The following is a 27,936-nucleotide window of genomic DNA, read 5'->3' on the forward strand; positions in this document are numbered from 1 at the left end:
TACGTACAAAATAAGTAAAAAAATAAGTTACAAACAATGCAAATAAACAAACATAAAAACACAAACGGTTAGGAGCACATAAAACGTCAGCCATCTTCTCCGGCGCCATCTTCATTTAGTGCAATCAATTAGTGCAATCAAACAAGCACATAGGTTTATACTGCATCAATGTGGTGTAACAATATGTAGATGTATCTAATGGACATCCATCCACTAATGGTGTTCCACATTTTATTTCTATTCAGACTAAAATAAGTTCCATTATTAAATCATTTTTACAATCAGCACCTGTTTTTTTGTCTGACATGGTGGAATAATACTGATTGGAATCTCCCTGGGGTACTGAATGCTTTCAAGTCATTTTATTTAGCCTTTATTTTAACAGGAAGTCATGTTGACACCTCTTTTACAGATGAGTCCTGTATAACACATCAGTACATTTACACTTTTAGCAGATGTTCTTATCCAGAGCAATCAGGGTTAAGTGTCTTACTCAAGGGTACATAGATTTTCCCCCTAGTCGGCTTGGGGATTCGAACCTTTCAATTACTGGCCCAACGCTCTTAACCGCTAGGCTACCTGCCAACAATGGACACCAACATACACATCAATTTACAGAACAATATACACATCACTACACCAAAGGCAAAACAGAGATACAAAACACAATCATAGAAAACAAACACATTCTTTAGTAAAAAGGTCCTCAATAGCCATCTAAATTGCCAGAGCTTAAGTCTGAATTCCCTGAGCTTAACCGAGGCACCACATCATCCAATTTTAGAGAGTTTTGGAGGTTATTCCACAAGTAAGGTGACAAAAAAAACATTTACTTAACTCAGTGGAGATCAAAGCACTCGACAGAGTTAGCCATCCCTGAGACCAGGTCTGATATAGCTCGTACATCTGTAGGTAAACAAGGAAATAAGGTATGTGCAAAAGGGCTTTATAAACAAAAAAAGTGCAATGCAGCAATCTATGAGACTTCAAAGAAGGTCAAGGCTGCCTTGGATTGTGCCCTCATTGATCGTGTCCCCGCTTATAAATACCTGGACATCAAAGCTTTCTTTCAAAAATCATGTTGATGAGCTAGTTAAGAAATGAATCATTAAAATGGTCTTATTTTATAGGAATAGGTCATGCCTTTCGTTAAATAGCAGAAAACAAATAATTCGGTCAACATTAAATTCTGTTTTAGACTATCTTCTACAGTAAATGCAGCTGCCATTGTATTGAAGCCATTGGACACAGTTTATCATAGCGCACTACGCTTTATTACGGGCGACAGGTTCAGTACACATCACTGCATTCTGTATCAGAAAGTACACTAAAAGAAAACGTTCCTGCAGTATCCTTTAGCAGTTCTTCAAATTGAAACTTTGGGGGAACCCCCATAAGTTCTTTGAAGAACCCTTTAAAAAGGTTCTACAAAGAACCCCTTTTAATGGATCCTCGAAGACCCTTTTGAAGAACCTTTTGGGGTTATTTTTTTAACTACCCACCTTCCCTGTTATTATTATTATTAAAATGGATAATACTACGCATAACAATAACAACAATAACACAATATTTTAGTTCTCAGTGTTTTATGATTTTAGTGGCAAAGCAGAATAAAAAAATCTAAATATGAGGTATACTCCCAGCAGAGCCCCAAGTCCAATGGGTATATCCTCTGGCGTGTTGATGTTCATATGTTGATGTTCTCCTTATCAAGATATTCTCATAGCATTCAGTACATATTCTTACCCCTTTGTTGATTGATATCCATTGAATTGTGTCCATTTTCTGTTTTTGAAAGATTTGCACAAATATGAAAAGATAGATGGTATCATCATAAAACAATATTAATGTAGATCATACAAGGGACAAACCATACCTTAAATTGAGGACATTTTTACCTGCTGTCCTTTCAAATTCAAATCCAAATGTTTCAGTTGGGCATTTAGTTGGTGGGGGTTCTTGCAGGAATCTAAGGAGGTTCCTCGATGAACCCCACCTCCTATGGGGTTCTTGGAAGAACCTTTTTGGGGCCATTTTCAGTACCAAGAACCCTAAAGTTCTTCAAAGAACTGAGGATCTTAGAAGAACCCTTGTTGAATAAATAAATCAGATACACATTTTTAAATGATTTGGAAAATAACATATACTTGATTTAACCCGCATTAAGTACCAATATCAGTACTTAATACTATATTGGTACTTAATGCTTCCGGCGCCAACAGAGATGGCCACCTCGCTTTGCATTTAGGAAACAGTATTATGCAATATGTTTTTTATTTTTATGTATTACACTGTTACCCCAGGAAATCTTAAGTCTTATTACATACAGCCGGGAGGAACTATTGGATATAAGAGCAACGTCAACTTACCAACATTATGACCAGGAATACGACTTTCCCGAAGCGGATCCTCTGTTTGGTCTACCACCCAAGACAATGGATCGGATCCCAGCAGGCGACCCAAAAAATGGTGCCGCAGAAGGGGCAGACGGAGCGGTCTTCTGGTCAGGCTCCGTAGATGGGCACATCGCCCACCGCTCCCGAGCATACTACTCGCCAATGTCCAGTCTCTTGACAACAAGGTAGACGAAATCCGAGCAAGGGTTGCCTTCCAGAGAGACATCAGAGATTGTAACATTCTCTGTTTCACGGAAATGTGGCTCACTCCGGATACGTTATCAGAGTCGGTACAGCCACCTGGTTTCTTCACGCATCCTGCCGACAGAAACAAACATCTCTCTGGTATGAAGAAGGGCGGTGTGATCATAACAACATACAGGAACTCAAATTCCTTTTGTTCACCTGACCTAGAATTCCTTACAATCAAAGGCCGACCGCATTATCTACCAAGAGAACTCTCTTCAATTATGATCACAGTCGTGTATATCCTCCCCAAGCAGACACCTCGACGGCCCTAAAAGAACTTCATTGGACTGGAAACTGGAAACCACATATCCTGAGGGTGCATTTATTGTAGCTGGGAATTTAACAAGGCTAATCTGAAAACAAGGCTCCCTTATTAATTTGATCAGCATATCGAATGCGCGACCCGGGCTGGCAAAATTCTGGATCATTGTTACTCTAACATCAGCGACGCATACAAAGACCTCCCTCACCCTCCTTTCAGCAAATCTGACCACGACTCCATTTTGTTTCTCCCAGCCTATAGACAGAAACTAGAACAGGAAACGCCCATGCTCAGGTCTGTTCAACGCTGGTCCGACCAATCTGATTCCACGCTTCAAGATTTATTCGATCACGTGGACTGGGATATGTTCCGGATAGCGTCGAACAACAACATTGATGTATATGCTGATTCGGTGAGTGAGTTTATTAGCAAGTGCATCGGTAATGTTGTACCCACGGCGACTATTAAAACATTCCCCAACCAGAAACAGTGGATTGATGCAGCATTCGCTCAAAACTGAAAGTGCGAACCACTGCTTTTATCAGGGGAAGGCGACCGGAAACATGACCGAATACAAACAGTGTAGCTATTCCCTCCGCAAGGCAATCAAACAAGCTAAGCGTCAGTATAGAGACAAAGTAGAGTCGCAATTCAACGGCTCAGATACGACGTATGTGGCAGGGTCTACAGTCAATCACGGACTACAAAAAGAAAACCGCGGACCTCGATGTCTTGCTCCCAGACAAACTAAACAACTTCTTTGCTCGCTTTGAGGACAATACAGTGCCACCAACACGGCCGCGTACCAAAACCTGCGGGCTCTCCTTTACTGCAGCCAACGTGAGTAAAACATTTAAACGTGTTAACCTGCGCAAGGCTGCCGGCCCAGACGGCATCCCTAGCCGCGTCCGCAGAGCATGCGCAGACCAGCTGGCGGGTGTGTTTACGGACATATTCAATCAAACCTTATCCCAGTCTGCTGTTCCCACATGCTTCAAGAGGGCCACCATTGTTCCTGTTCCCAAGAAAGCTAAGGTAACTGAGCTAAACGACTATCGCCCCGTAGCTCTCACTTCCGTCATCATGAAGTGCTTTGAGAGACTGGTCAAGGACCATATCACCTCCACCCTACCTGACACCCTTGACCCACTCCAATTTGCTTACCACCCCAATAGGTCCACAGACGACGCAATCACACTGCACACTGCCCTAACCCATCTGGACAAGAGGAATACCTATGTAAGAATGCTGTTCATCGACTACAGCTCAGCATTTAACACCATAGTACCCTCCAAACTCGTCATTAAGCTCAAGACCCTGGGTCTCGACCCCGCCCTGTGCAACTGGGTCCTGGACTTCCTGACGGGCCGCCCCCAGGTGGTGAGGGTAGGAAACAACATCTCCACCCCGCTGATCCTCAACACTGGGGCCCCACAAGGGTGCGTTCTCAGCCCTCTCCTGTACACCCATGACTGCGTGGCCATGTACGCCTCCAACTCAATCATCAAGTTTGCAGACGACACTACAGTGGTAGGCTTGATTACCAACAACGACGAGACGGCCTACAGGGAGGAGGTGAGGGCCCATGGAGTGTGGTGTCAGGAAAATAACCTCACACTCAATGTCAACAAAACAAAGGAGATGATCGTGGACTTCAGGAAACAGCAGAGGGAGCAGCCCCATATCCACATCGACAGGACAGTAGTGGAGAAGGTGGAAAGTTTTAAGTTCCTCGGTGTACACATCACGGACAAACCAAAATGGTCCACCCACACAGTCAGCGTGGTGAAGAAGGCGCAGCAGTGCCTCTTCAACCTCAGGAGGCTGAAGAAATTCGGCTTGTCACCAAAAACACAAAAACTTTAACAGATGCACAATCGAGAGCATCCTGTCGGGCTGTATCACCGCCTGGTATGGCAACCGCTCTGCCCACAACCGTAAGGCTCTCCAGAGGGTAGTGAGGTCTGCACAACGCATCACCGGGGGCAAACTACCTGCCCTCCAGGACACCTACACCACCCGATGTCACAGGAAGGCCAAAAAGATCATCAAGGACAACAACGACCCGAGCCACTGCCTGTTCACCCCGCTATCATCCAGCAGGCGAGGTCAATACAGGTGCATCAAAGCTGGGACCGAGCGACTGAAAAACAGCTTCTATCTCAAGGCCATCAGACTGTTAAACAGCCATCACTAACATTTAGTGGCTGCTGCCAACATACTGACTCAAATCTCTAGCCACTTTAGTAATTAAACATTGGATGTAATAAATGTATCACTAGCCACTTTAACCTGTTATGGATAGGGGGCAGTATTTTCACGGCCGGATAAAAAACATACCCGATTTAATCTGTTTATTACTTCTTCCCAGAAACTAGAATATGCATATAATTGTTTGATTTGGATAGAAAACACCCTAAAGTTTCTAAAACTGTTTGAATGGTGTCTGTGAGTATAATAGAACTCATATGGCAGGCAAAAACCTGAGAAGATTCCAAACAGGAAGGTGCCCTCTCTGGCCATTTCTTGGCCTTCTTTAGCCTCTTTATTGAAAACAGAGGATCTATGCTGTAACGTGACACTTTCTAAGGCTCCCATAGGCTCTCAGAAGGCGCCAGAACGTTGAATGATGACTCTCCAGTCTCTGGCTGAAAAACAGTAGCGCTTTTGGATAGTGGTCGATCTGAGAACAATGAATCGGGCGCACGCGTGCACGTGAAGAGTCCATTTTACATTTTCAGTCTTTGAACGAAAACGACGTCTCCCGGTCGGAATATTATCGCTATTTTACGAGAAAAATTGCATAAAAATTGATTTCAAACAGCGTTTGACATGCGTCGAAGTACGGTAATGGAATATATAGAATTTTTTTGTCACGATACGCGCCGGCGCGTCACCCTTCGTTACCCTTGGGATAGTGTCTTGAACGCACGAACAAAACGCTGCTATTTGGATATAACTATGGATTATTTGGAACCAAACCAACATTTGTTGTTGAAGTAGAAGTCCTGGGAGTGCATTCTGATGAAGAACAGCAAAGGTAATCCAATTTTTCTTATAGTAAATCTGAGTTTGGTGAGTACCAAACTTGGTGGGTGTCAAAATAGCTAGCCTGTGATGGCCGGGCTATCTACTCAGAATATTGCAAAATGTGCTTTCACCGAAAAGCTATTTTAAAATCGGACACCGCGATTGCATAAAGAAGTTCTGTATCTATAATTCTTAAAATAATTGTTATGTTTTTTGTGAACGTTTATCGTGAGTAATTTAGTAAATTCACCGGAAGTGTTCGGTGGGAATGCTAGTTCTGAACGTCACATGCTAATGTAAAAAGCTGGTTTTTGATATAAATATGAACTTGATTGAACAAAACATGCATGTATTGTATAACATAATGTCCTAGGAGTGTCATCTGATGAAGATCATCAAAGGTTAGTGCTGCATTTAGCTGTGGTTTTGGTTTTTGTGACATTATGTGCAAGCTTGAAAAATGGGTGTCTGATTATTTCTGGCTGGGTACTCTCCTGACATAATCTAATGTTTTGCTTTCGTTGTAAAGCCTTTTTGAAATCGGACAGTGTGATTAGATAAAGGAGAGTCTTGTCTTTAAAATGCTGTAAAATAGTCATATGTTTGAAAAAAGTTTTCGGATTTTCGAGGAGTTTGTATTTCGCGCCACGCCCCATCATTGGATATTGGAGCGGTGTTCCGCTAGCGGAACGTCTAGATGTAAGAAGTTAAACAATGCCACTTTATATATTGTTTACATACCCTACATTACTCATCTCATATGTATATACTGTACTCTATACCATCTACTGCATCTTGCCTATGCCGTTCGGCCATCGCTCATCCATATATTTTTATGTACATATTCTTATTCATTCCCTTACACTTGTGTGTATAAGGTGGTTGCTGTGAAATTGTTAGATTACTTGTTAGATATTACTGCATGTTCGGAACTAGAAGCACAAGCATTTCGCTACACTCGCATTAACATCTGCTAACCATGTGTATGTGACAAATACAATTTCATTTGATTTGAAACACAGCATGTATGTTTCAGAGTAAGTTCTGCAACTAACCAAAGGGCGCAGCTGATTATATACATGTGATCACTCCCTGGTGGTATGATCACCTACGTCAATGTATGTGTGCAGCAATATGCTGCAATAAGCTGTTACCTTATAAGGTAACCTAGTACAGTAACTTCTCTGAATTCATTAGCATTGTCCACTGTCACACAAGATCAAAATGTCAAAATCAGACAGTGGTTACTTATTTTTATCTAGTTTCGGTCCGACTCAGACCTAGCCTGCAAGCACACTCTTGCAACAGCTAGGGCTTAACCGCAAAGACTAATATAGATAGCTTGTGCAAAGTATAGTGGCAGAGTTCAGACACATAGCAACAGTATCTATTAAAAGGCCTGCAGCAAAACATATTAATATTAAGGTCCCCGGACGGTCTTTGGGACCCTAACCCCTACACTACTGACTTTGAAAAACACCAAAAGAAAGATGCCCAGGGTCCCTTGGTCATCTGCGTGAATATGCCTTCGGCATGCTGCACGGAGACATGAGTACTGCAGATGTGGCCAGGGCAATAAACCTAAGACAGCGCTACAGGGAGGCAGGATGGACAGCTGATCGTCCTTGCAGTGGCAAACCACGTGTAACAACACCTGCACAAGATCAGTACATCTGAACATCACACCTGCGGGACAGGTACAGGTAACTGCCCGAGTTACACCAGGAACGCCCAATCCCTCCATTAGTGCTCAGACTGTCTGCAATAGGCTGAGAGAGGCTGGACTGAGGGATTGTAGGCCTGTCGTAAGGCAGGTCCTCACCAGACATCACCGGCAACAACGTCGCCTATGGGCACAAACCCACCGTCGCTGGACCAGACAGGACTGGCAAAAAGTGCTCTTCACTGACGAGTCACGGTTTTGTCTCACCAGGGGTGATGGTTGGATTCGCATTTATCATCGAAGGAATAAGGGTTACACCGAGGCCTGTACTCTGGAGCAGGATCAATTTGGAGGTGGAGGGTCCGTCATGGTCTTGGGCTGTGTGTCACAGCATCATCGGACAGAGCTTGTTGTCATTGCAGGCAATCTTAACGCTGTGGGTTACAGGGAAGACATCCTCCTCCCTCATGTGATACACTTCCTGCAGGCTCATCCTGACATGACCCTCCAGCATGACAATGACACCAGCCATACTGCTTGTCCTGTGCATGATTTCCTGCAAGACAGGAATGTCAGTGTTCTGCCATGGCCAGTGAAGAGCCCGGATCTCAATCCCATGGAGCATGTCTGGGACCTGTTGGATCGGAGGGTGAGGGCTAGGGCCATTCCCCCAGAAATGTCCGGGAACTTGCAGGTGCCTTGGTGGAAGAGTGGGGTAACATCCCACAGCAATAACTGGCAAATCTGGTGCAGTCCATGAGGAGATGCACTGCAGTACTTAACGCAGCTGGTGGCCTGTTGGGGTTTGTTCCTTGTTCCTTGTCAATCATTGGCTCATTGGTGAAGTTAGCATTCAGACAATATCTTTAAGTAAATCAGTCATTAAATTATGAATGCAATTGCAGACAGAAGTTGACAACAGGAACATAGCACGAATGTTTCCGAGTAAGTTCTGCAAAATAGAAAAGGGTCCGAGTTGTTTTATTATGCCTACAGTCATATATCTTAGTGATGGCACTGCCTACGTCATTACCTTCTACTCATGAGACCAAACCCATGCCTACACAGCTATATAAACAAGAGTTTCAGTGTTATCTAAAAGCTCAGCAGTAAATGTCCACTCCCCAAATTGATTTATAGTGGAATGTCTTACTAGTCTCTTATCTCTTACACTCCCCTTCAGAGTTCTGTCTCACAGTCACACATTTCTCAGACCGTTTCTTTATAAGAGGCAGAGACTAGAAAAAAATTGTGGAACAATTTTAAACCTTCATAATGAATATACATATTGTTAATCTGTAGTCTAGGACCCTATACATGTAAGAAGGGAGGGGTCTTATAACCCCTCCCCTTCTATTATTACAACATAAGCATAATCAATTATTATAATACATGAAACATTTGGTACAGCCCCTATCATGACCCCAAGATGAACCCGACAGGCCACACCAGATACTGACTGTTACTTTTGATTTTGACCCCCCCCCCCCCCCCCTTGTTCAGGGACACTTTATTCCATTTCTATTAGTCACGTCTGTGGAACTTGTTCAGTTCATGTCTCAGTTGTTGAATCTTATGTTCATACAAATATTTACACATGTTAAGTTTGCTGAAAATAAACGAAGTTGACAGTGAGAGGACGTTTATTTTTTTGCTGAGATTAGCTATAGGACAGAAGTGTGTTTAAAACACAGGGACCAATATACACAGAAAGCATTTAAAGAGCTCCAATGTTTCAGCTATGTTGGCTAGCAAGTTACCAAGGTGGCTGAATGAATCAGAGTGAAAGTTGTTGTTGAAGACATGCATGTTGAATATTTATTTTTATGAAATATCAAATCATTTATAGATTTAATTTTATAAATATAATAATAGAGACATACAAAGATCAGCATGTTTTGATTGATTATTCAGACTTAATGAGTAAGAATTTGAAAACGTACACTACACATCCACATTTAAAGGCAATTTCTTATTCAATCAAATAAACAGATTAAAAATAAGCCTGTAAATCTATAATGCTTCTACATGTAACAATACATATGTCGTAATCTACAGTTTATAATGAACGTCCACTAATGGCGCAGGCCTTCCACATTTTATTTCTATTGACACAAAAATGAGTTGTATTAATCAAATAATTTTTACAATCAGCATCTGTGTACTCTGACATGGTGGAATGATACTGATGGGAACATTCATGAAGTAGTGAATGTTTTTCATGTCAACAACTTATCAATGTTATCAGAACGTAACACATTTTATATTCCTTTAGCTTGATGACTAGTAGACAAATTAACTCAATGAAACAACTAAATTCAAGAGGTTATAAGGTTAGAATCAAGAAATGCACACTCAATTCAACGATTTAATCATTTACATTTTGCAATATCCAAATCATACACAGTTGCTGTCAAATATATTGTCACCCGTTGCAACCAAGTACTTGCTTCCGGGCTGCCAAGAACTTTGTCCATGCCATGTCTTTATTTTCTGAATTAAAATTGTAAATGTTTACACAAATAAAATTGGTTCCACAATGTTGAAAATCCCAAAAGATGTGGAGACCAAAAGATTCTTTCAATTTCAACTTACTTTAGAAGAATTAGGGAATTATTCAAGAAAAGTGCAAGGGTGCCTACATATTTGGCCGCAACTGTAATAGTGTTTCCAATCAAATTCAATCAAATGAATTTAGCAATATCCAAATCATATTTCAAATTCAAGAGGTTAGAATCAAGAAATGCAAAATTCCATGAATCTATATAATCATTTAATAGACTGCATCAAGGTGCCTCACACTACGGAAATAGGAGAAAGGCTCCTGATCCTATGAGCCGTTCTGGCTCAGAGAAGCCTAGGCTCGTGCAAGGCTACTTATATAATAATTCACATTTTGCAATATCCAAATAACATAATGAACAACATTGGAGGGTTTATACTTGTATCCATTCAATCAAAACAAAATACACATTAAAATATTTAATCTGATTTATAGACACGATCACGTCTCAATATGGAAAAAACAACCGAAGTAATGACTATTTCATGTGGCATAAAAAAAATACCACAGTCAAAAACATAAGTCAGAACACAACCTCTCTATTCGCTCATGTGATTTCAGGTCCTCTGACTGGGAAAATGTCTTTCCACAATGAGAACAGTGGTATGTCTTCTCCTCCTGTGTATTTGTATGTATTATTTCATGCTCTTTCAAGGCCACTAACTGGGTAAATCTCTTTCCACACAAGGAGCAGTGGTAGGTGTTATCCCCCACTGTATGTGTCCTCTCATGCCTACTCAGGCCCCATAACTTGGTAAAACTCTTTCCACACAGGGAGCATTGGTATGGCTTTTCTCCTGTGTGGGTCCTCACATGCAATTTCAAGGTCCCTAACCACCTAAAACTCTTTTCACAGTGGGAACAGTGGTAAGGTTTCTCTCCTGTGTGTATTCTCTCATGCTGTTTCAGGCTCACTGACCCCCTAAAACTCTTTCCACAGTGGGAACAGTGGTAAGGCTTTTCTCCTGTGTGTATTCTCTCGTGTGTTTTCAGGCTCACTAACCACCTAAAACTTTTTCCACACTGGGAGCATTGGTAGGGCTTCTCTTCTCCATGCATCCTCTCGTGCCTATTCAAGTCTCCTAACTGGGTAAAACTCTTTCCACAGTGGGAACATTGGAAAGGTTTTTCTCCTGTGTGTGCCCTCTCATGCGTTTTCAGGCTACCTAACCAGGTAAAAGTCATTCCACATTGGGAGCAGTGGTATGGCTTCTCTCCGGAGTGTATTCTATTGTGTATTTTCAGGTTCCATAGCAGAGTAAAACTCTTTCCACACTGGGAGCAGTGGTGTCTTGCTGCTGATTTGGGCGTCTCTGGGTCTGGTTCCCCTGGAGGACTCTTTTCGCTGTCAGAGTGACAGTCTGGCTTCTCTCCTGCCAAAGAGAATAATTAAAAAGGGACTTCATTGTCATTTTTTGTCAACAATCTACATAAATTACTCAATGTCGAAGTGGAAGAAAAATGTAATATTTTTTTTTAATGGAAAATAAATCACTAATATAACTAGATTAGATAAGTAATCAACATGTATTCAAGACATGTTAGAATCACCTTTGGCAGTGATTACAGCTGTGAATCTTTCTGAGTAAGTCTCTAAGAGCTTTGCACACATGGATTGTACAATATTTGCCCTTTATTCTTAAAAACATTCTTCAAGCTCTGTGAAGTTGGTTGATGATCCTTGCTAGAAAGCCATTTTCAAGCCGATTTAAGTCAATACTGTCATTAGACCACTCAGGAAGATTGAATGTCATCATGGTAAGCAACTTCTGGTTAGAGCATTGGGCCAGTAACTGAAAGGTTGCTCGATTGAATCCCCGAACTGACTAGGTAAAAATCTGTCCTTCTGGCCTTGAGCAAGGCAGTTAACCCACTGTTCCCCGGGCGCTGAAGACGTGGATGTCGATTAACCTCTATGGGCTAGGTGGGACGCTAGCGTGCCACCCGTGGTGCACTCCATCAACAGCAGGTGCATTTCAAGAGCGGCAAATTTGAATCCAAATAAATGTCAAAATTCAAATTTTTCAAAAATACAACTATTTTACACCATTTGAAAGATAAACATCTCCTTAATCTAACCACGTTTTACGATTTCAAAAAGGTTTTACGGCGAAAGCATAAATTTAGAGTATGTTAGGACAGTACATTTACAAGAGTTGTGTGTAATGTTTTGTCAAGTCAAAGACAGGGTCACCAAAACCATAAAACCAGCTAAAATGATGCACTAACCTTTTACAATCTCCATCAGATGACACTCCTAGGACATTATGTTAGACAATGCATGCATTTTTAGTTCTATCAAGTTCATATTTATATCCAAAAACAGCGTTTTACTATGGCATTGATGTTGAGGAAATCGTTTCCCTCCAATAACCGGCAGTCAAGTCAGCGTCACAAATTAAATAATTAAAATTAGAAAACATTGGTAAAATATTATATTGTCATTTAAAGAATTATAGATTTACATCTCTTGAACGCAATCAACTTGCCAGATTTAAAAATAACCTTACTGGGAAATCACACTTTGCAATAATCTGAGCACTGCGCCCAGAAAAATACGCGTTGCGATACAGACTAGACGTCATGTTGGGGAGATCTAAAATCGAAAATACTATGTAAATAATCCATTACCTTTGATTCTCTTCATCAGATGTCACTTCCAGGTATCACAGGTCCATAACGAATGTAGTTTTGTTCAAAAAAGCTCATCATTTATGTCCAAAAATCTCCGTCTTGTTAGCACATGATCTAAGCCAGCCGGACTTCTCGTCATGAACGAGGGGAAAAAATATATTTCCGTTCGTTCAAACATGTCAAACGTTGTATAGCATAAATCATTAGGGCCTTTTTTAACCAGAACATGAATAATATTCAAGGTGGACGAATGCATACTCTTTTATAACGTATTGGAACGAGGGTACCCAACATGAACTCGCGCGCCAGGTGTCTAATGGGACATCATCGTTCCATGGCTCTTGTTCGGTCAGATCTCCCTCCAGAAGACTCAAAACACTTTGTAAAGGCTGGTGACATCTAGTGGAAGCAATAGGAAGTGCCAAAATATTCCTCAGCCCCTGTGTTTTTCAATGGGATAGGTTTAAAGTCAATACAACACATCAGGTATCCACTTCCTGTCAGAAAATGTCTCAGGGTTTTGCCTGCCAAATGAGTTCTGTTATACTCACAGACACCATTCAAACAGTTTTAGAAACTTTAGAGTGTTTTCTATCCATATATAATAAGTATATGCATATTCTAGTTACTGGGTAGGATTAGTAACCAGATTAAATCGGGTACATTTTTTTGATCCAGACGTGCAAATGCTGCCCCCTAGCCCTAACAGGTTAAGGCAGCCCCCCGCACCTCTCTGATTCAGAGGGGTTGGGTTAAATGCGGAAGACACATTTCAATTGAAGGCATTCAGTTGTTCAACTGACTAGGTCCCCCTTTCCCAACTCCAGTATATATTTGGCCTTGTGTTTTAGGTAATTGTCCTGCTGAAAAGGTGAATTTGTTACTCAGTGTCTGTTGGAAAGCAGACTTTCCTCTAGGATTTTGCCTATGCTTAGCTCTATTCCGTTTCTTTTTATCCTAAAAAAACTCCCTAGTCCTTGCCCATGACAAGCATACCCATAACATGATGCAGTCCCCACCATGCTTGTAAATATGAAGAGTGGTATTCAGTGATGTGTTGTACTGGATTTGCCCCAAACATAACACTCTGTGGACTGGACAAAAAGTTAATTTCTTCCCCACATTTTTTGCAGTCTAACTTAAGTGACTTATTGCAAACAGGATGCATGTTTTGGAATCTTTTTAATGTATACAGGCTTCCTGATTTTCATTCTGTCATTTATGTTAGTATTGTGGAGTAACTACAATGCTGTTGATCCATCCTTGAGCAGTTTCCTTCCTCTCAGGCAACTGAGTAAGGAAAGGCACCTGTATCTTTGTAGTGGCTGGTTGTATTCATACACCAAAGTGTAATTAATAACTGCACCATGCTCAAAGGGATATTTTACCCATCAGTGGCAGAGCCCCACCTGTTTTGAGCCCTACCTATTAACTTGTTATGGATAGGGGGCAGTATTTTCACGGCCGGATAAAAAACGTACCCGATTTAATCTGGTTATTACTCCTGATGATCTTCATCAGATGACACTCCTAGGACATTACGTTATACAATACATGCATGTTTTGTTCAATCAAGTTCATATTTATATCAAAAAACAGCTTTTTACATTAGCATGTGACGTTCAGAACTAGCATTCCCACCGAACACTTCCGGTGAATTTACTAAATTACTCACGATAAACGTTCACAAAAAACATAACAATTATTTTAAGAATTATAGATACAGAACTCCTTTATGCAATCGCGGTGTCCGATTTTAACTTGTTATGGATAGGGGGCAGTATTTTCACGGCCGGATAAAAAACGTACCCGATTTAATCTGATTATTACTCCTGCCCAGAAACTAGAATATGCATATAATTATTAGCTTTGGATAGAAAACACTCAAGTTTCTAAAACTGTTTGAATGGTGTCTGTGAGTATAACAGAACTCATTTGGCAGGCCAAAACCTGAGAAGATTCCAAACAGGAAGCGCCCTCTCTGACTATTTCTTGGCCTTCTTGATCATCTCTATCCAAAACAGGGGATCTCTGCTGTAACGTGACATTTTCTAACGCTCCCATAGGCTCTCAGATGGCGCCAGAACGTTGAATGATGACTTTGCAGGCCATGGCTGAAAAACAGTAGCGCATTTGGATAGTGGTCGATCTGAGAACAATGAGACTGGGGGCGCGTGCACGAGACGACTCCATGTTTTTATTTTTTCGTCTTTGAACGAAAACAGGGTTTCCCGGTCGGAATATTATCGCTTTTTTACGAGACAAATAGCATAAAAATTTATTTTAAACAGCGTTTGACATGCTTCGAAGTACGGTAATGGAATATTTTGAAATTTTTTGTCACGAATTATTTGGATTATTTGGAACCAAACCAACATTTGTTATTGAAGTAGAAGTCCTGGGAGTGCATTCTGACGAAGAACAGCAAAGGTAATCCAATTTTTCTTATAGTAAATCTGAGTTTGGTGAGTACCAAATTTGGTGGGTGTCAAAAGAGCTAGCCATGATGGCCGGGCTATGTACTCAGAATATTGCAAAATGTGCTTTCACCGAAAAGCTATTTTAAAATCGGACACCGCGATTGCATAAAGGAGTTCTGTATCTATAATTCTTAAAATAATTGTTATGTTTTTTGTGAACGTTTATCGTGAGTAATTTAGTAAATTCACCGGAAGTGTTCGGTGGGAATGCTAGTTCTGAACGTCACATGCTAATGTAAAAAAGCTGATTTTTGATATAAATATGAACTTGATTGACCAAAACATGCATGTATTGTATAACATAATGTCCTAGGAGTGTCATCTGATGAAGATCATCAAAGGTTAGTGCTGCATTTAGCTGTGGTTTTGTTTTTTGTGACATTATATGCTAGCTTGAAAAATGGGTGTCTGATTATTTCTGGCTGGGTACTCTCCTGACATAATCTAATGTTTTGCTTTCGTTGTAAAGCCTTTTTGAAATCGGACAGTGTGGTTAGATAAAGGAGAGTCTTGTCTTTAAAATGCTGTAAAATAGTCATATGTTTGAAAAATTGAAGTTTTCGGATTTTCGAGGAGTTTGTATTTCGCGCCACGCCCAATCATTGGATATTGGAGCGGTGTTTCGCTAGCGGAACGTCTAGATGTAATTAAGCAAAGAAAAAAATATGTATACAGTACCAGTCAAAAGTTGACACAGCAACTCATTCAAGGTTTTTTTATGATTTACGCTTTTGTACAGTGGTGGCCAAAAGTTTTGAGAATGACACAAAAATAAATTTTGAAAGTCTGCTGCCTCAGTTTGTATAATGGCAATTTGCATATACTCCAGAATGTTATGAAGAGTGATCAGATGCATTGCAATTAATTGCAAAGTCCCTCTTTGCCATGCAAATGAACTGAATCCCAAAAAACATTTCTACTGCATTTCAGCCCTGCCACAAAAGGACCAGCTGACACCATGTCAGTGATTCTCTCGTTAACACAGGTGTGAGTGTTGACGAAGACAAGGCTGGAGATCACTCTGTCATGCTGATTGAGTTCGAATAACAGACTGGAGGGTGGTGCTTGGAATCATTGTTCTTCCTCTCTCAACCATGGTTACCTGCAAGGAAACATGTGCCGTCATCATTGCTTTGCACAAAAAGGGCTTCACAGGCAAAGATATTGCCGCCAGTAAGATTGCACCTAAATCAACCATTTATCGAATCATCAAGAACTTCAAGGAGAGCGGTTCAATTGTTGTGAAGAAGGCTTCAGGGCGTCCAAGAAAGTCCTGCAAGCCCCAGGACCGTCTCCTAAAGTTGATTCAGCTGCGTGATCGGGACACCACCAGTACAGAGCTTGCTCAGGAATGGCAGCAGGCAGGTGTGAGTGCATCTGCACGCAGAGTGAGGCAAAGAATTTTGGAGGATGGCCTGGTGTCAAGAAGGGCAGCAAAGAAGCCACTTCTCTCTCTCCAGGAAAAACATCAGGGACAGACTGATATTCTGCAAAAGGTACAGGGATTGGACTGCTGAGGACTGGGGTAAAGTAATTTTCTCGGATGAATCCCCTTCCCGATTGTTTGGGACAGCCGGAAAAAAGTTTGTCCGGAGAAGACAAGGTGAGCGCTACCATCAGTCCTGTGTCATGCCAACAGTAAAGCATCCCGAGACCATTCATGTGTGGGGTTGCTTCTCAGCCAAGGCAGTGGGCTCACTCACAATTTTGCCTAAGAACACAGCCATGAATAAAGAATGGTGCCAACACATCCTCCGAGAGCAACTTCTCCCAGCCATCCAGGAACAGTTTGGTGATGAACAATGCCTTTTCCAGCATGATGGAGCATCTTGTCAAAAGGCAAACGTGATAACTAAGTGACTCGGGGAACAAAACATTGATATTTTGTGTCCATGGCCAGGAAACTCCCCAGACCTTAACCTCGCTGGGCGAGGTGGGACGCTTACAAAACATTAGATTATGTCAGAAGAGTACCCTGCCAAAAATAATCACAGCCATTTTCAAAGCAAGCATATATGTCACAAAAACCCAAACCACAGCTAAATGCAGCACTAACCTTTGATGATCTTCATCAGATGACACTCCTAGGACATTATGATATACAATACATGCATGTTTTGTTCAATCAAGTTCATATTTATATCAAAAAACAGCTTTTTACATTAGCATGTGATGTTCAGAACTAGCATACCCACCGCAAACTTCCGGTGAATTTCCTAAATTACTCATGATTAACATTCACAAAATACATAACAATTGTTTTAAGAATTATAGATACAGAACTCCTTTATGCAATCGCGGTGTCAGATTTTAAAATAGCTTTTTGGCGAAAGCACATTTTGCAATATTCTGAGTACATAGCCCGGCCATCACGGCTAGCTAATTTGACACCCACCAAGTTTGGCCCTCACCAAACTCAGAATTACTATAAGAAAAATTTGATTACCTTTGCTGTTCTTCGTCAGAATGCACTCCCAGGACTTCTACTTCAACAACAAATGTTGTTTTGGTTCCAAATAATCCATAGTTATATTCAAATACCTCCGTTTTGTTTGTGCGTTCAGGTCACTATCCGAAGGGTGACACACGAGCGTATTTCGTGACAAAAAAAATCAAAATATTCCATTACCGTACTTCGAACTATGTCAAACGCTGTTTAAAATCAATTTTTATGCGATTTTTCTCGTAAAATAGCGATAATATTCCAACCGGGCGACGTTGTATTCATTCAAAGGCTGAAAGAAAAAAATTGAGAATTCTCATGAACGCACTTCTCAGTCTCACTGTTCCCAGGCTGACCACTCACAAACAGAGCTGCTGTACTTCGCCCAGAGACTGCAGACACCCCATTACACTTTCTGGCGCCTTCTGAGAGCCAATGGAAGCCTTAGAAAATGTCACGTTACAGCAGAGATGCTGTATTTTCGATAGAGATGCAACTGAAGGACAAGAAATTGTCAGACAGGGCACTTCCTGTATGGAATCTTCTCAGGTTTTGGCCTGCCATAACAACACATATGGAAGCTGTAGAAAAAGTGGGAGGCCCCGGTGCACAACTGAGCAAGAGGACAAGTACATTAGAGTGTCTAGTTTGAGAAACAGACGCGTCACAAGTCCTCAACTGGCAGCTTTATTAAATAGTACCCACAAAACACCTGTCTCAACATCAACAGTGACAAGGCGACTCCGGGATGCTGGCCTTCTAGGCAGAGTTGCAAAGAAAAAGCCATATCTCAGACTGGCCAATAAAAATAAAAGATTAAGATGGGCAAAATAACAGACACTGGACAGAGGAACTCTGCCAGAAGGCCCGCATCACGGAGTCGACTCTTCACTGTTGACATTGAGACTGGTGTTTTGCGGTTTCTATTTAATAAAGCTGCTAGTTGAGGACTTGTGAGGTGTCTGTTTCTCCAACTAGACACTCTAATGTACTTGCCCTCTTGCTCAGTTGTGCACCGGAGCCTCCCACTGCTCTTTCTATTCTGGTTAGAGACAGTTTGAGCTGTTCTGTGTAGGAAGTAGTACACAGCATTGTACGAGATCTTCAGTTTCTTGGCCATTTCTCGCAGGGAATAGCCTTCATTTCTCAGAACAAGGATAGACTGACGAGTTTCAGAAGAAAGGTCTTTGTTTCTGGCCATTTTGAGCCTGTAATCAAACCCACAAATGCTGATGCTCCAGACACTCAACTAGTCTAAAGAAGGCCAGTTGTATTGCTTCTTTAATTAGAACAACAGTTTTCAGCTGTGCTAACATAATTGCAAAAGGGTATTCTAATGATCAATTAGCCGTTTAAAATGATAAACTTGGATTATCTAACACAACGTGCCATTGGAACACAGGAGTGATGGTTGCTGATAATGGGCCTCTGTGCGCCTATGCAGATATTCCATAAAAAAAATCAGCAGTTTCCAGCAACAATAGTCATCTACAACATTAGCAATGTCTACACTGTATTTCTGATCAATTTGATGTTTTTTTAATGGCCCAAAAATGTTATTTTCTTTCAAAAACAAGGACATTTCTAAGTGACCCCAAACTTTTGAACGGTAGGTGTATATATTTAATCAACAATACAAAACATACAAACAACGACATCTTACAAACATCAACTACTGCACAATTTTGTTTCCCTCTGTCGCCCACACACTTTACATTTTTAGACAATAAAGCATTTGACCTTTCCATTGTGTGAACGACAGAGGATTGGTTGATTTTCAGTTTTTAAATATACATTTTTTAAAAGATGAGTTATGAGAAAATTATTGTCCCACCCATCAGGTATCTCATTGTACCCTCATATGCCATGTCTTGAAATATGCAGACAGACAAATTAAAAGTACATTTATATTGTAATACTTCTGACAGCCATCTTTCCAACTCCGACCATAACTTTTGGACTTCATAACATTCCCAGAAGTCATGAAATATTGAGTCATTGGTGTCTTTACACTTCAGACATGACTCTGTCATTGTACTATAGAATTTGTGAATTGTGTATCTTGTATAATAAAATTCTATACATTCATATACTGGATTAAGCGTACATTTTTCGTTAACTGTAATCTCGTTAGTTATGGTCCAACATTCCCTTCATCTTGTGCCAATATCAGTTATTTTTTATTCTTGGTTCCAATAGTTTATATATATTTTTAAGAGATTGTCAGTTGGATCGGGTCTCTTTTTTTGTAGCTTATCCATCACATGAATATCCATTTCTGACTCAAATAGGATTCTCTCAAGATTGCTCTGATGTCCAAAAGATTTCAAATTTAAATTCTGTGGTAACATTTTTAAGTTGCATGCATTTGAAAATATCTACTTTGGTCAATCCAAAATAGCTTTTTAAAGCTGTTATGGAAATAAATGTATTTCCTATTACCAAGTCATTTACGGTTTCTATGCCTTTAGTTTTCCATGTGGACCAATTTACTGATTAATTATGAAAAGCTATCCAAGGATTGTTCCATAAGGTTGTGTTTCTAGGGAGTGATATTGCTTCTTGTAGAATATGTTTCATTGTCTTCCATACTGTTATAGTGATTCCTATGAAGTTATTCATGTTTTTTTGCTTTATCTTTAGAAAATAATCACATAAAGACTCTAAAGATGAGCATGCACACCTTTAATATATACCCATTGTTCCCCTTTAGTGCATTTAACTATATGTCACAAGAAAAAGCCCTGAGTAGTGAGTTGATAAGTCTGCAAGTTTAAAAGCACCCTCAGAGATAGGAAGATATAAAATTCATAGTATAAAAAGGAAAGTTTTACTTGTCATATAAAGTATGTTATGACTGAGTATACTTTAAAGAATGTCTTCGGTGGGGTAATTGGTATTACCGAAAATAAATACAAAAACTTTGGGAGCCATGCCATTCTGAAGAGGTTTAGTCTACCCGTCAGATTTATGGGAAGATTATTCCATTTAATTAACAGCTGTGTTTTCATATTTTTAAGTAATGGTATAAAGTTACATTTATATATAAATTTTTTGCTGTCACTTATTAGGCTTCATAAGTATTTAATATGTTTTGTAGTCCACTTAAAGGAGTGCGAGTTATTCTTTTTCCTATTGCCATTATTTCATTTTTTCCATGTTAATTTTATATCCTGAGATTTTAGAGTATTCTGAAAATATTTTTAACCAAAGGGGGTATTGCATTTTCAATATTGGTCAGGTATATCAGAAGATCTGCAAATAAGTTTAATATATATTCATGTTTACCAATACCCGTTACGTTTGGGTACTGTCATTTCTATTTGCGATTTGTTCAAATTATTTTTTATTTGCCAGTGCAAACAGGAGGGGGGAGAGGGGACATCCCTGTCTTGTGCCCCTTTCTAAAGCAATTTCACCAGATAATGTATTATTTGTATATATTTCTGGCTTAAGGACATTTATATAATATTTTTATTAAATGTATTATTTCAGCTGGAAAATATTAACTATCCAAAGTCATTCAAGACCGTCGAAAGCCTTTTCTGCATCCACTGCCATTATTGATAAATCAGTTTTTTTACGTATTGTATTAAACTGAAACATGTTCTTGTATTTGTTAGTGTTGTTCAATGTTTAAAAAAATAAATAAAGCTTGGTGGTTATTCTGTGACTAACTAATATGGCCTTTTTTCCCCCCTCGCTGTGGTATCATTTGATATTGAGTTAGGCTTGGGCGGTATACTGTATATACACCGTATACCAGGCTATTTGGAAATAGCCACAGGATAGTTTTTCAATACAGTGGAAACTATTTCTTTGACGTTTTTCAATACATTTTAAATATTTGTAGCTAGTTAAGTAAATATTTGCAGTCAATTTCTGTAATATGTTAGGAGATTAAGCAGATAAGGTTCTTCATTTCACCGGTCACATTATGAAGCTCATCATAGCTCCCCAGAACAGTTGAGGCGGTCATGTGTTAGTTTGTAAATAGCACAACAGGTGAAAGCACGAGCAGGTGAGTGCAGCGGTGTATTGACAGGGGTCGTGTTTATATTGAAAGTCAACCGTGTTTTCTTTGCTTCAATAGAGTGAGCAGGGACGTGCAACTATAGTTTTCCTTCACAGAAAATACATTAGTGCAACACATTCTGCAGAAAATAGCTTCATTTTAAAACAGATGTACAAAGCTATTTGGCTGGCAGCCACAATAAATTAGTTAATGAGCTTAAAATGAAAATAGTTTTTTTGTACAAAAACGATGCACGGCCATCATACACTATACACACAAAAGTATGTGGACACCTGTTCAAATTAGTGGATTCAGCGATTTCAGCCACACCCGTTGCTGACAGGTGTATAAAAAAACAAAAAAATAAAAAAAATTTTAAAAAAAAATCGAGCACACAGCCATGCAATAGCCATAGACAAAAATGGGCAATAGAATGGCCTTACTGAAGAGCTCAGTGACTTTCAGTGTGGCAAAGTCCTAGGATGCTACCTTTCCAACAAGTCAGTTTGTCAAATATCTGCCCTGCCAGAGCTGCCCCAGTCAACTGTAAGTGCTGTTATTGTGAAATGGAAACATCTAGGAGCAACAACAGCTCAACCGCAAAGTGGTAGGCCACACAAGCTTAGGACAGGACCACCGAGTGCCGAAGTGCATAGCATGTAAAAAGTTTTTGGTTGCAACACTCACTACCGAATTCCAAACTGCTTTTGAAAGCAACGTCAGCAAAAGAGCTGTTCGTCGGGAGCTTCATGAAATGGGTTTCCATGGCCGAGCAGGCGCACACAAGCCTAAGATCACCATGCACAAAACCAAGCGTCGGCTGAAGTGGTGTAAAGCTCGCCGCCATTGGACTCTGGAGCAGTGGAAACGCGTTCTTTGGAGTGATGAATCACACTTCACCACTTGGCAGTCCAACGGACGAATCTGAGTTTGGCAGACACCAGGAGAACGTTACCTTCCGAATACATAGTTCCAAATGTAAAGTTTGGTGGAGGAGGAACAATGGTCTGGGGATGTTTTTCATTGTTAGGGTTAGGACCCTTAGTTCCCGTGAAGGGAAATCTTAACGCTACAGCATACAATGACATTCTAGACATATCTGTGCTTCCAACTTTGCGGCAACAGTTTGGGGAAGGCCCTTTCCTGATTCAGCATGACAATGCCCCCGTGCACAAAGCGAGGTCCAGAAATGGTTTTTCGAGATCGGTGTGGAAGAACTTGACTGGCCTGCACAGAGCCCTGACCTCAACCCCATCAAACACCTTTGGGATGAATTGGAATGCCGACTTCGAGCCAGGCCTAATCGCCCAACACCAGTGCCCGACCTTACTAATGCTCTTGTGGCTGAATGGAAGCAAGTCCCTGCAGCAATGTTCCAACATCTAAAGGAAAGCCTTCCCAGAAGAGAGGAGGCTGTTATAACAAAGGAGGAACCAACTACATATTAATGTCCATGATTTTGGAATGGGATGTTTGACGAGCAGGTGTCCACATACTTTTGGTCATGTGGTGTATTTTTAATGTTTATCATAGAAAGAATGTAGCCAGCTACATTTCCTAATGTTTTGCTTTAAGTTAATCTTGAATTTTACCAGAAAAAAGTAGGCTGGCTGGCTACACTCAGTCGGAACGCTGTCTGCTGATAGCAACTTATGTGAGCGAAGCTGAAGAGAGGAGTGGAGCATGCCCAATTTGACTGGAGCATGGAGCGAGTTTCACCAAAGGCAGGAGTGTCAGCCTTCTCGGCCAGTAGCGACTCAGGGCATGCCCGGCCCAGCATTTGTAGTCTACTTGTGTGCTGCTATAGCCTCTTGCTTTAGCTACTGTCATCTAGAATGCTAAATATTTTCATAAAGAAACTGATAAAACACACAGGAGAAAAGTCAAGGTGACTTACAAAGATGAGGAGGAGTACTGTAAGAGCAAGAGAGGGAGTGTGGTGATGTAGTGTCCACAATAATTATTGTGGAATGTGAAAAGACAGGTATCCCGAAAGCATGATGGTGTACTTACTATGTGCACATGCTAACAGAAAGGAATGAGGTGGGTAGCTAGCAAGTGTGTCATTGTAGCAAAGTATTTATAAACAAAAAATCTGATCTCTTAAAAGTTTTGTTAATTTTTGTTCTATTATCTATACCAGTGGTTCGCAACCAGGGGTACTAGGCCCCTAGGGGTACTTGGCCTATCCACACGGGGTACTTGAGAAGATTCATGAGACCATAGGCCTACTGGTAAAATGCACATAAGGAGGTACTTCAGGGGTACTCCGGACAGAGCAAAATTCAGTTGGTGGTACAGTAACCGAAAAATGTTGGGAACCACTAATCGATACAATAGGCCATCATTGTTTTTGGCATATATTACTTCTTTCAAGGAGCTTTCTGTTTTCATTAATCCTTTTGACCTACCTATAAAAAAATGAAGAATAAAAACAACTAAGCATCCCTGCCCAGCCTGGAAAAAGTGGCCCGAAGGGTGTTAAGCATTCCCAGTGGCTCTGCAAGCTCTCAGAGGGTATTCTCCACTGCTGGCCTGCTCGCCAGGAGCCACAGACTCTAGCTAAAAAATTTTTTTTTTAAAGGCACCGTAGATGGTGCCTAATAAGGCATTTTTATTTTAAATTGTTTTTAATTAAGTAAGTCACAGCCTATATGTGCAATTTATAGACTATGATTTAATACAACGAAATGTTGTTTACATGCTGAGCGCTTTATGTCCCTGCTAACCTAATGTGTCACACTCACAAATGCTTCACAATGTATTTATTTGTAAGCTATAGCCTTGAAATAATTGAACTAATATAGCCTAAATAATTAATGTTCGTTCCTTCTTAGGCTACCTGTCTGGCTCCTGACCTATTTAGAGTGTTTATATGCTGTTTAATACGACATGTAGCCTATTTGAAATGATTATCGCTTGTTACTGTCACCTTTTCCCTGTTTTTTATTAAAATACTTTCCATTCAAATCAATGGTTTGGTTTCAATACTTCAAAACCAAATGGTAGGTCCAGGTAGTCACAAAAAATAGATGAGTGTTGGTTAAATTGTGATTTTAGTGAATGGAGCAGCAGTTTTTTTTTTCTTTGAGCAAGGAACGGTTGGTTGGAAAGTACTTGGAGTGCCACACTGCTCCATGAGCTAGCGATGAGCTGGATTTCCAACCACTCAACTCAGCTCACATACTTTGACTGATAGAATGCCTGTTTGTGAATTAAGCTTCAGTTGGAGAAGTGCAACTGACGCACAAAATGTGTCTGATGCCAAGCAGAAATGACAATAAGAAGCATTTCAGATCTGCGTTAACAAAATGCAGCAAGAGACTTAAGCGATTCATATATTTTTCCCACGTGAAAAATCAAAAATTCCGCGTTAACTAGCAAGTTAACGCGACCCCTAAGTTTATCTAAGTAAGTTACTGAATTAATAAGGTGATGGGGCATCATATTGTGTAAGCTTTCTGCCATGTTTGAGAAGTCAAAGCCCGTTGGGGGAGTTCTGTTCAGCTGAATGCCACTATCATGATTTCCTTGTGTTTCTTTCTCCTCTCCATTCTCGGCTGTCTGCTCCTCCCCCTCTCTTCTCTTCTCTGCACCAGCGGGCATGCCCCTTGCCCTTGTGTCTCCAGGCAGACACAGTATGTACACAGGCTGCTTCAGAGCAGACAAGCATGAATCAAAACTTTTTTCATTTGCACAATGTCTCTTGTTCACATTAGCTTTTAAAATGTCCAAACTCAACAAAAATGACGTGGTAGCTCCTACCTATACATGTATAACTTTATGAGCTGGACTGCCCGTATTTGCAAATCGTTTATTTTCGTTTGCGCTCATTGGCATATTTAATTTGTTAGCATTCTGGTAACAGATGCCCAATAGTATTGTTTGCATTTGTTTGCCGCCCCCTTGGTAACTAAACTGGTAATACCGTAAATCCCAAAATGAGAGAAGGACGGTATGACGATGTGAAAACCTGGAAACCGCCCAACCCTATATTGAGTATCATTTTGGTATTGAGTATCGTTTCGGTATCGAGTAATATGATACTAAACCAGGTATCAAAGTCAAAAATCTGGTATCGTGACAACTCTCCTCCCTGTTCACCCACGACCAACTTCAACACCATCATTAAGTTTGCCGACGACACGACGGTGGTAGGCCTGATCACTGACTACAATGAGACAGCCGATAGGGAGGATGTCAGAGATCTGGCAGGAAGACAAAGGAGCTGAACGTGGACTACATGAAATGGAGGGCCGAGCACACCCCCATTCCCATTGACGGGCTGTAGCGGAGCATTTGAGAGCTTCAACTCCCTTTGTGTCCACATCACTAAGGATCTACCATGATCCAAACACACCAACACAGTCGTGAAGAGGGCAAAACAACGCCTCTTCACCCTCAGAAGACTGAAAAGATTTGGCATGGCCCCTCAGATTCTAAAAAGTTCTACAGCTGCACCATCGAGTGCATCTTGAATGGCTGCATCACCGCTTGGTATGGCAACTGCTTGGCATCTGACCGCAAGGCGCTACAGGGAGTAGTGCGTACAGCCCAGTACATCACTGGGGCCGAGCTCCCTGCGATCCAGGACTTCTATACCAGGCGGTCAGAGTAAGGCCCCAAAAATTGTCAAAGACCCCAGCCAGCCGTCATAGACTGTTCTCTCTACTACCGCATGGCAGGCGGTACCGGAGTGCCAAGTCTAGGACAAAAAGGCTACTCAACAGTTTTTACCTCCAAGCCATAAGACTCCTGAACAGGTAATCAAATGGCTACCCGGACTATTTGCATTGTGTGCCCCCCCCCCCCCCCCCAAACCCTCTTATACGCTGCTGCTACTCTCTGTTTATCATATATGCATAGTTACTAACTATACAAAGTTCTTGAAATGTTCTGGATTGACTGACCTTCATGTCTTAAAGTAATGTTGGGCTTTTCTTTCTCTTTGCATATTTGAGATGCTCTTGTCATAATATGGACTTGGTCTTTTACCTTATAGGGTAAAAAGACCACACCTACCTTGTCACAACACAACTGATTGGCTCAAACGCATTGAGGAAAGAAATTCCACAAATTAACAAGGCACACCTGTTAAGTAAAATGCATTCCAGGTGACTACCTCATGAAGCTGGTTGAGAGAATGCCAAGAGTGTGCAAAGCTGTCATCAGGGCAAAGGCTGGCTACTTGGAAGAATCTCATATAAAATATATTTTGATTTGTTTAACACTTTTTTGATTGATACATGATTCCATATGTGTTATTTCATAGTTTGGATGTCTTCACTATTATTCTACAATGTAGAAAATAGTAAAACATTAAGATAAACCCTTGAATGAGTAGGTGTGTCCAAACTTTTTACTGGTACCGAATATATAACTTTTTCTAAATGACAAAATATTAGATCAATGTACCTCCAAATCGTTTTGTTGGAGTGACTTAAAAAGTTGAGACGAGACAGATGTTTTTGTTGAGCAAGACCAGCGGTATCCAGGGAAAGTGTTGGAAAATTGGTGACAAAGTGGTTGCTATGAGAATTACAGGATGGGGAGTTTAATTCAAAATTACCCTAATGAGTTTAATTCTGTTTTCACATGCAAAAGTGATTGCTTTTTATTTTTTTTAAACGCGTCTGCCTTCCCAATGAAAACTCGAACATATATTTTATGGAGAAAAAAATGTGTTTGTTTCTGAAATATGCATCAGGCTGCTTTGTTGACACCATGACTGAGCTGCGCAGATTAACGTTAGCCGCTTTTACCCGCTCACGTCACGCGGTGCACTCAATCGAACTCCCTCACTACTTACTGGTGTTAATCAGATCTCCTGTCTCTTCCGATGTGACAGTTATCTCTCCCTCCGTCTTCACTCCAAAAACTGCATCCTCCTCTTTCTCTTCCTCCTCTTGTTTCACGGTAACATCCTCCTCTTTCACTCTGAACGTTTCTTCCTCTTGTTTCACTGTAACAGCTTCACCCTCTTCTTTTTTTACTGTGACATCCTCCTCTTCGTTCTCCTCTTTTACGACAATGTTCAGCCAAATACCGTCTTTCTCCGCCAAGCATAGCCCTTCTTCTTTATCAGGGGGGGAGTAGCTTAGTGAACTCATGGTCGGGGATGTTAGCATGGGTAACTAGCCTAGTGCTATGTTATCCAGCTAGCTAACTTACTAGCAACGTATATGTGCAATTAAAGAGGGT

At 40.7% G+C, this 27,936-nt stretch overlaps 1 protein-coding gene across 1 annotated transcript in view; it reads right to left on the reverse strand.

The window, feature by feature from the left end:
- Positions 1 to 27,936, reverse strand: part of LOC106577603 (uncharacterized) — a 51,943-nt gene that overhangs the window by 23,700 nt on the left and 307 nt on the right. The window contains exons 1-2 of the mRNA XM_082964557.1: positions 27,545 to 27,936; positions 10,680 to 11,536 (exon numbers count right to left, since the gene is read on the reverse strand). The exon at positions 27,545 to 27,936 is cut by the window's right edge and continues 307 nt beyond it. Coding sequence (XP_082820683.1) covers positions 10,680 to 11,536; positions 27,545 to 27,863 — 1,176 coding nt within the window. The 5' untranslated portion in view covers positions 27,864 to 27,936. The remainder of the gene's footprint in view (positions 1 to 10,679; positions 11,537 to 27,544) is intronic.

Source organism: Salmo salar, chromosome 18 (genome assembly GCF_965601325.2).
Source record: "Salmo salar chromosome 18, fSalSal1, whole genome shotgun sequence".
NCBI lineage: Eukaryota > Metazoa > Chordata > Actinopteri > Salmoniformes > Salmonidae > Salmo > Salmo salar.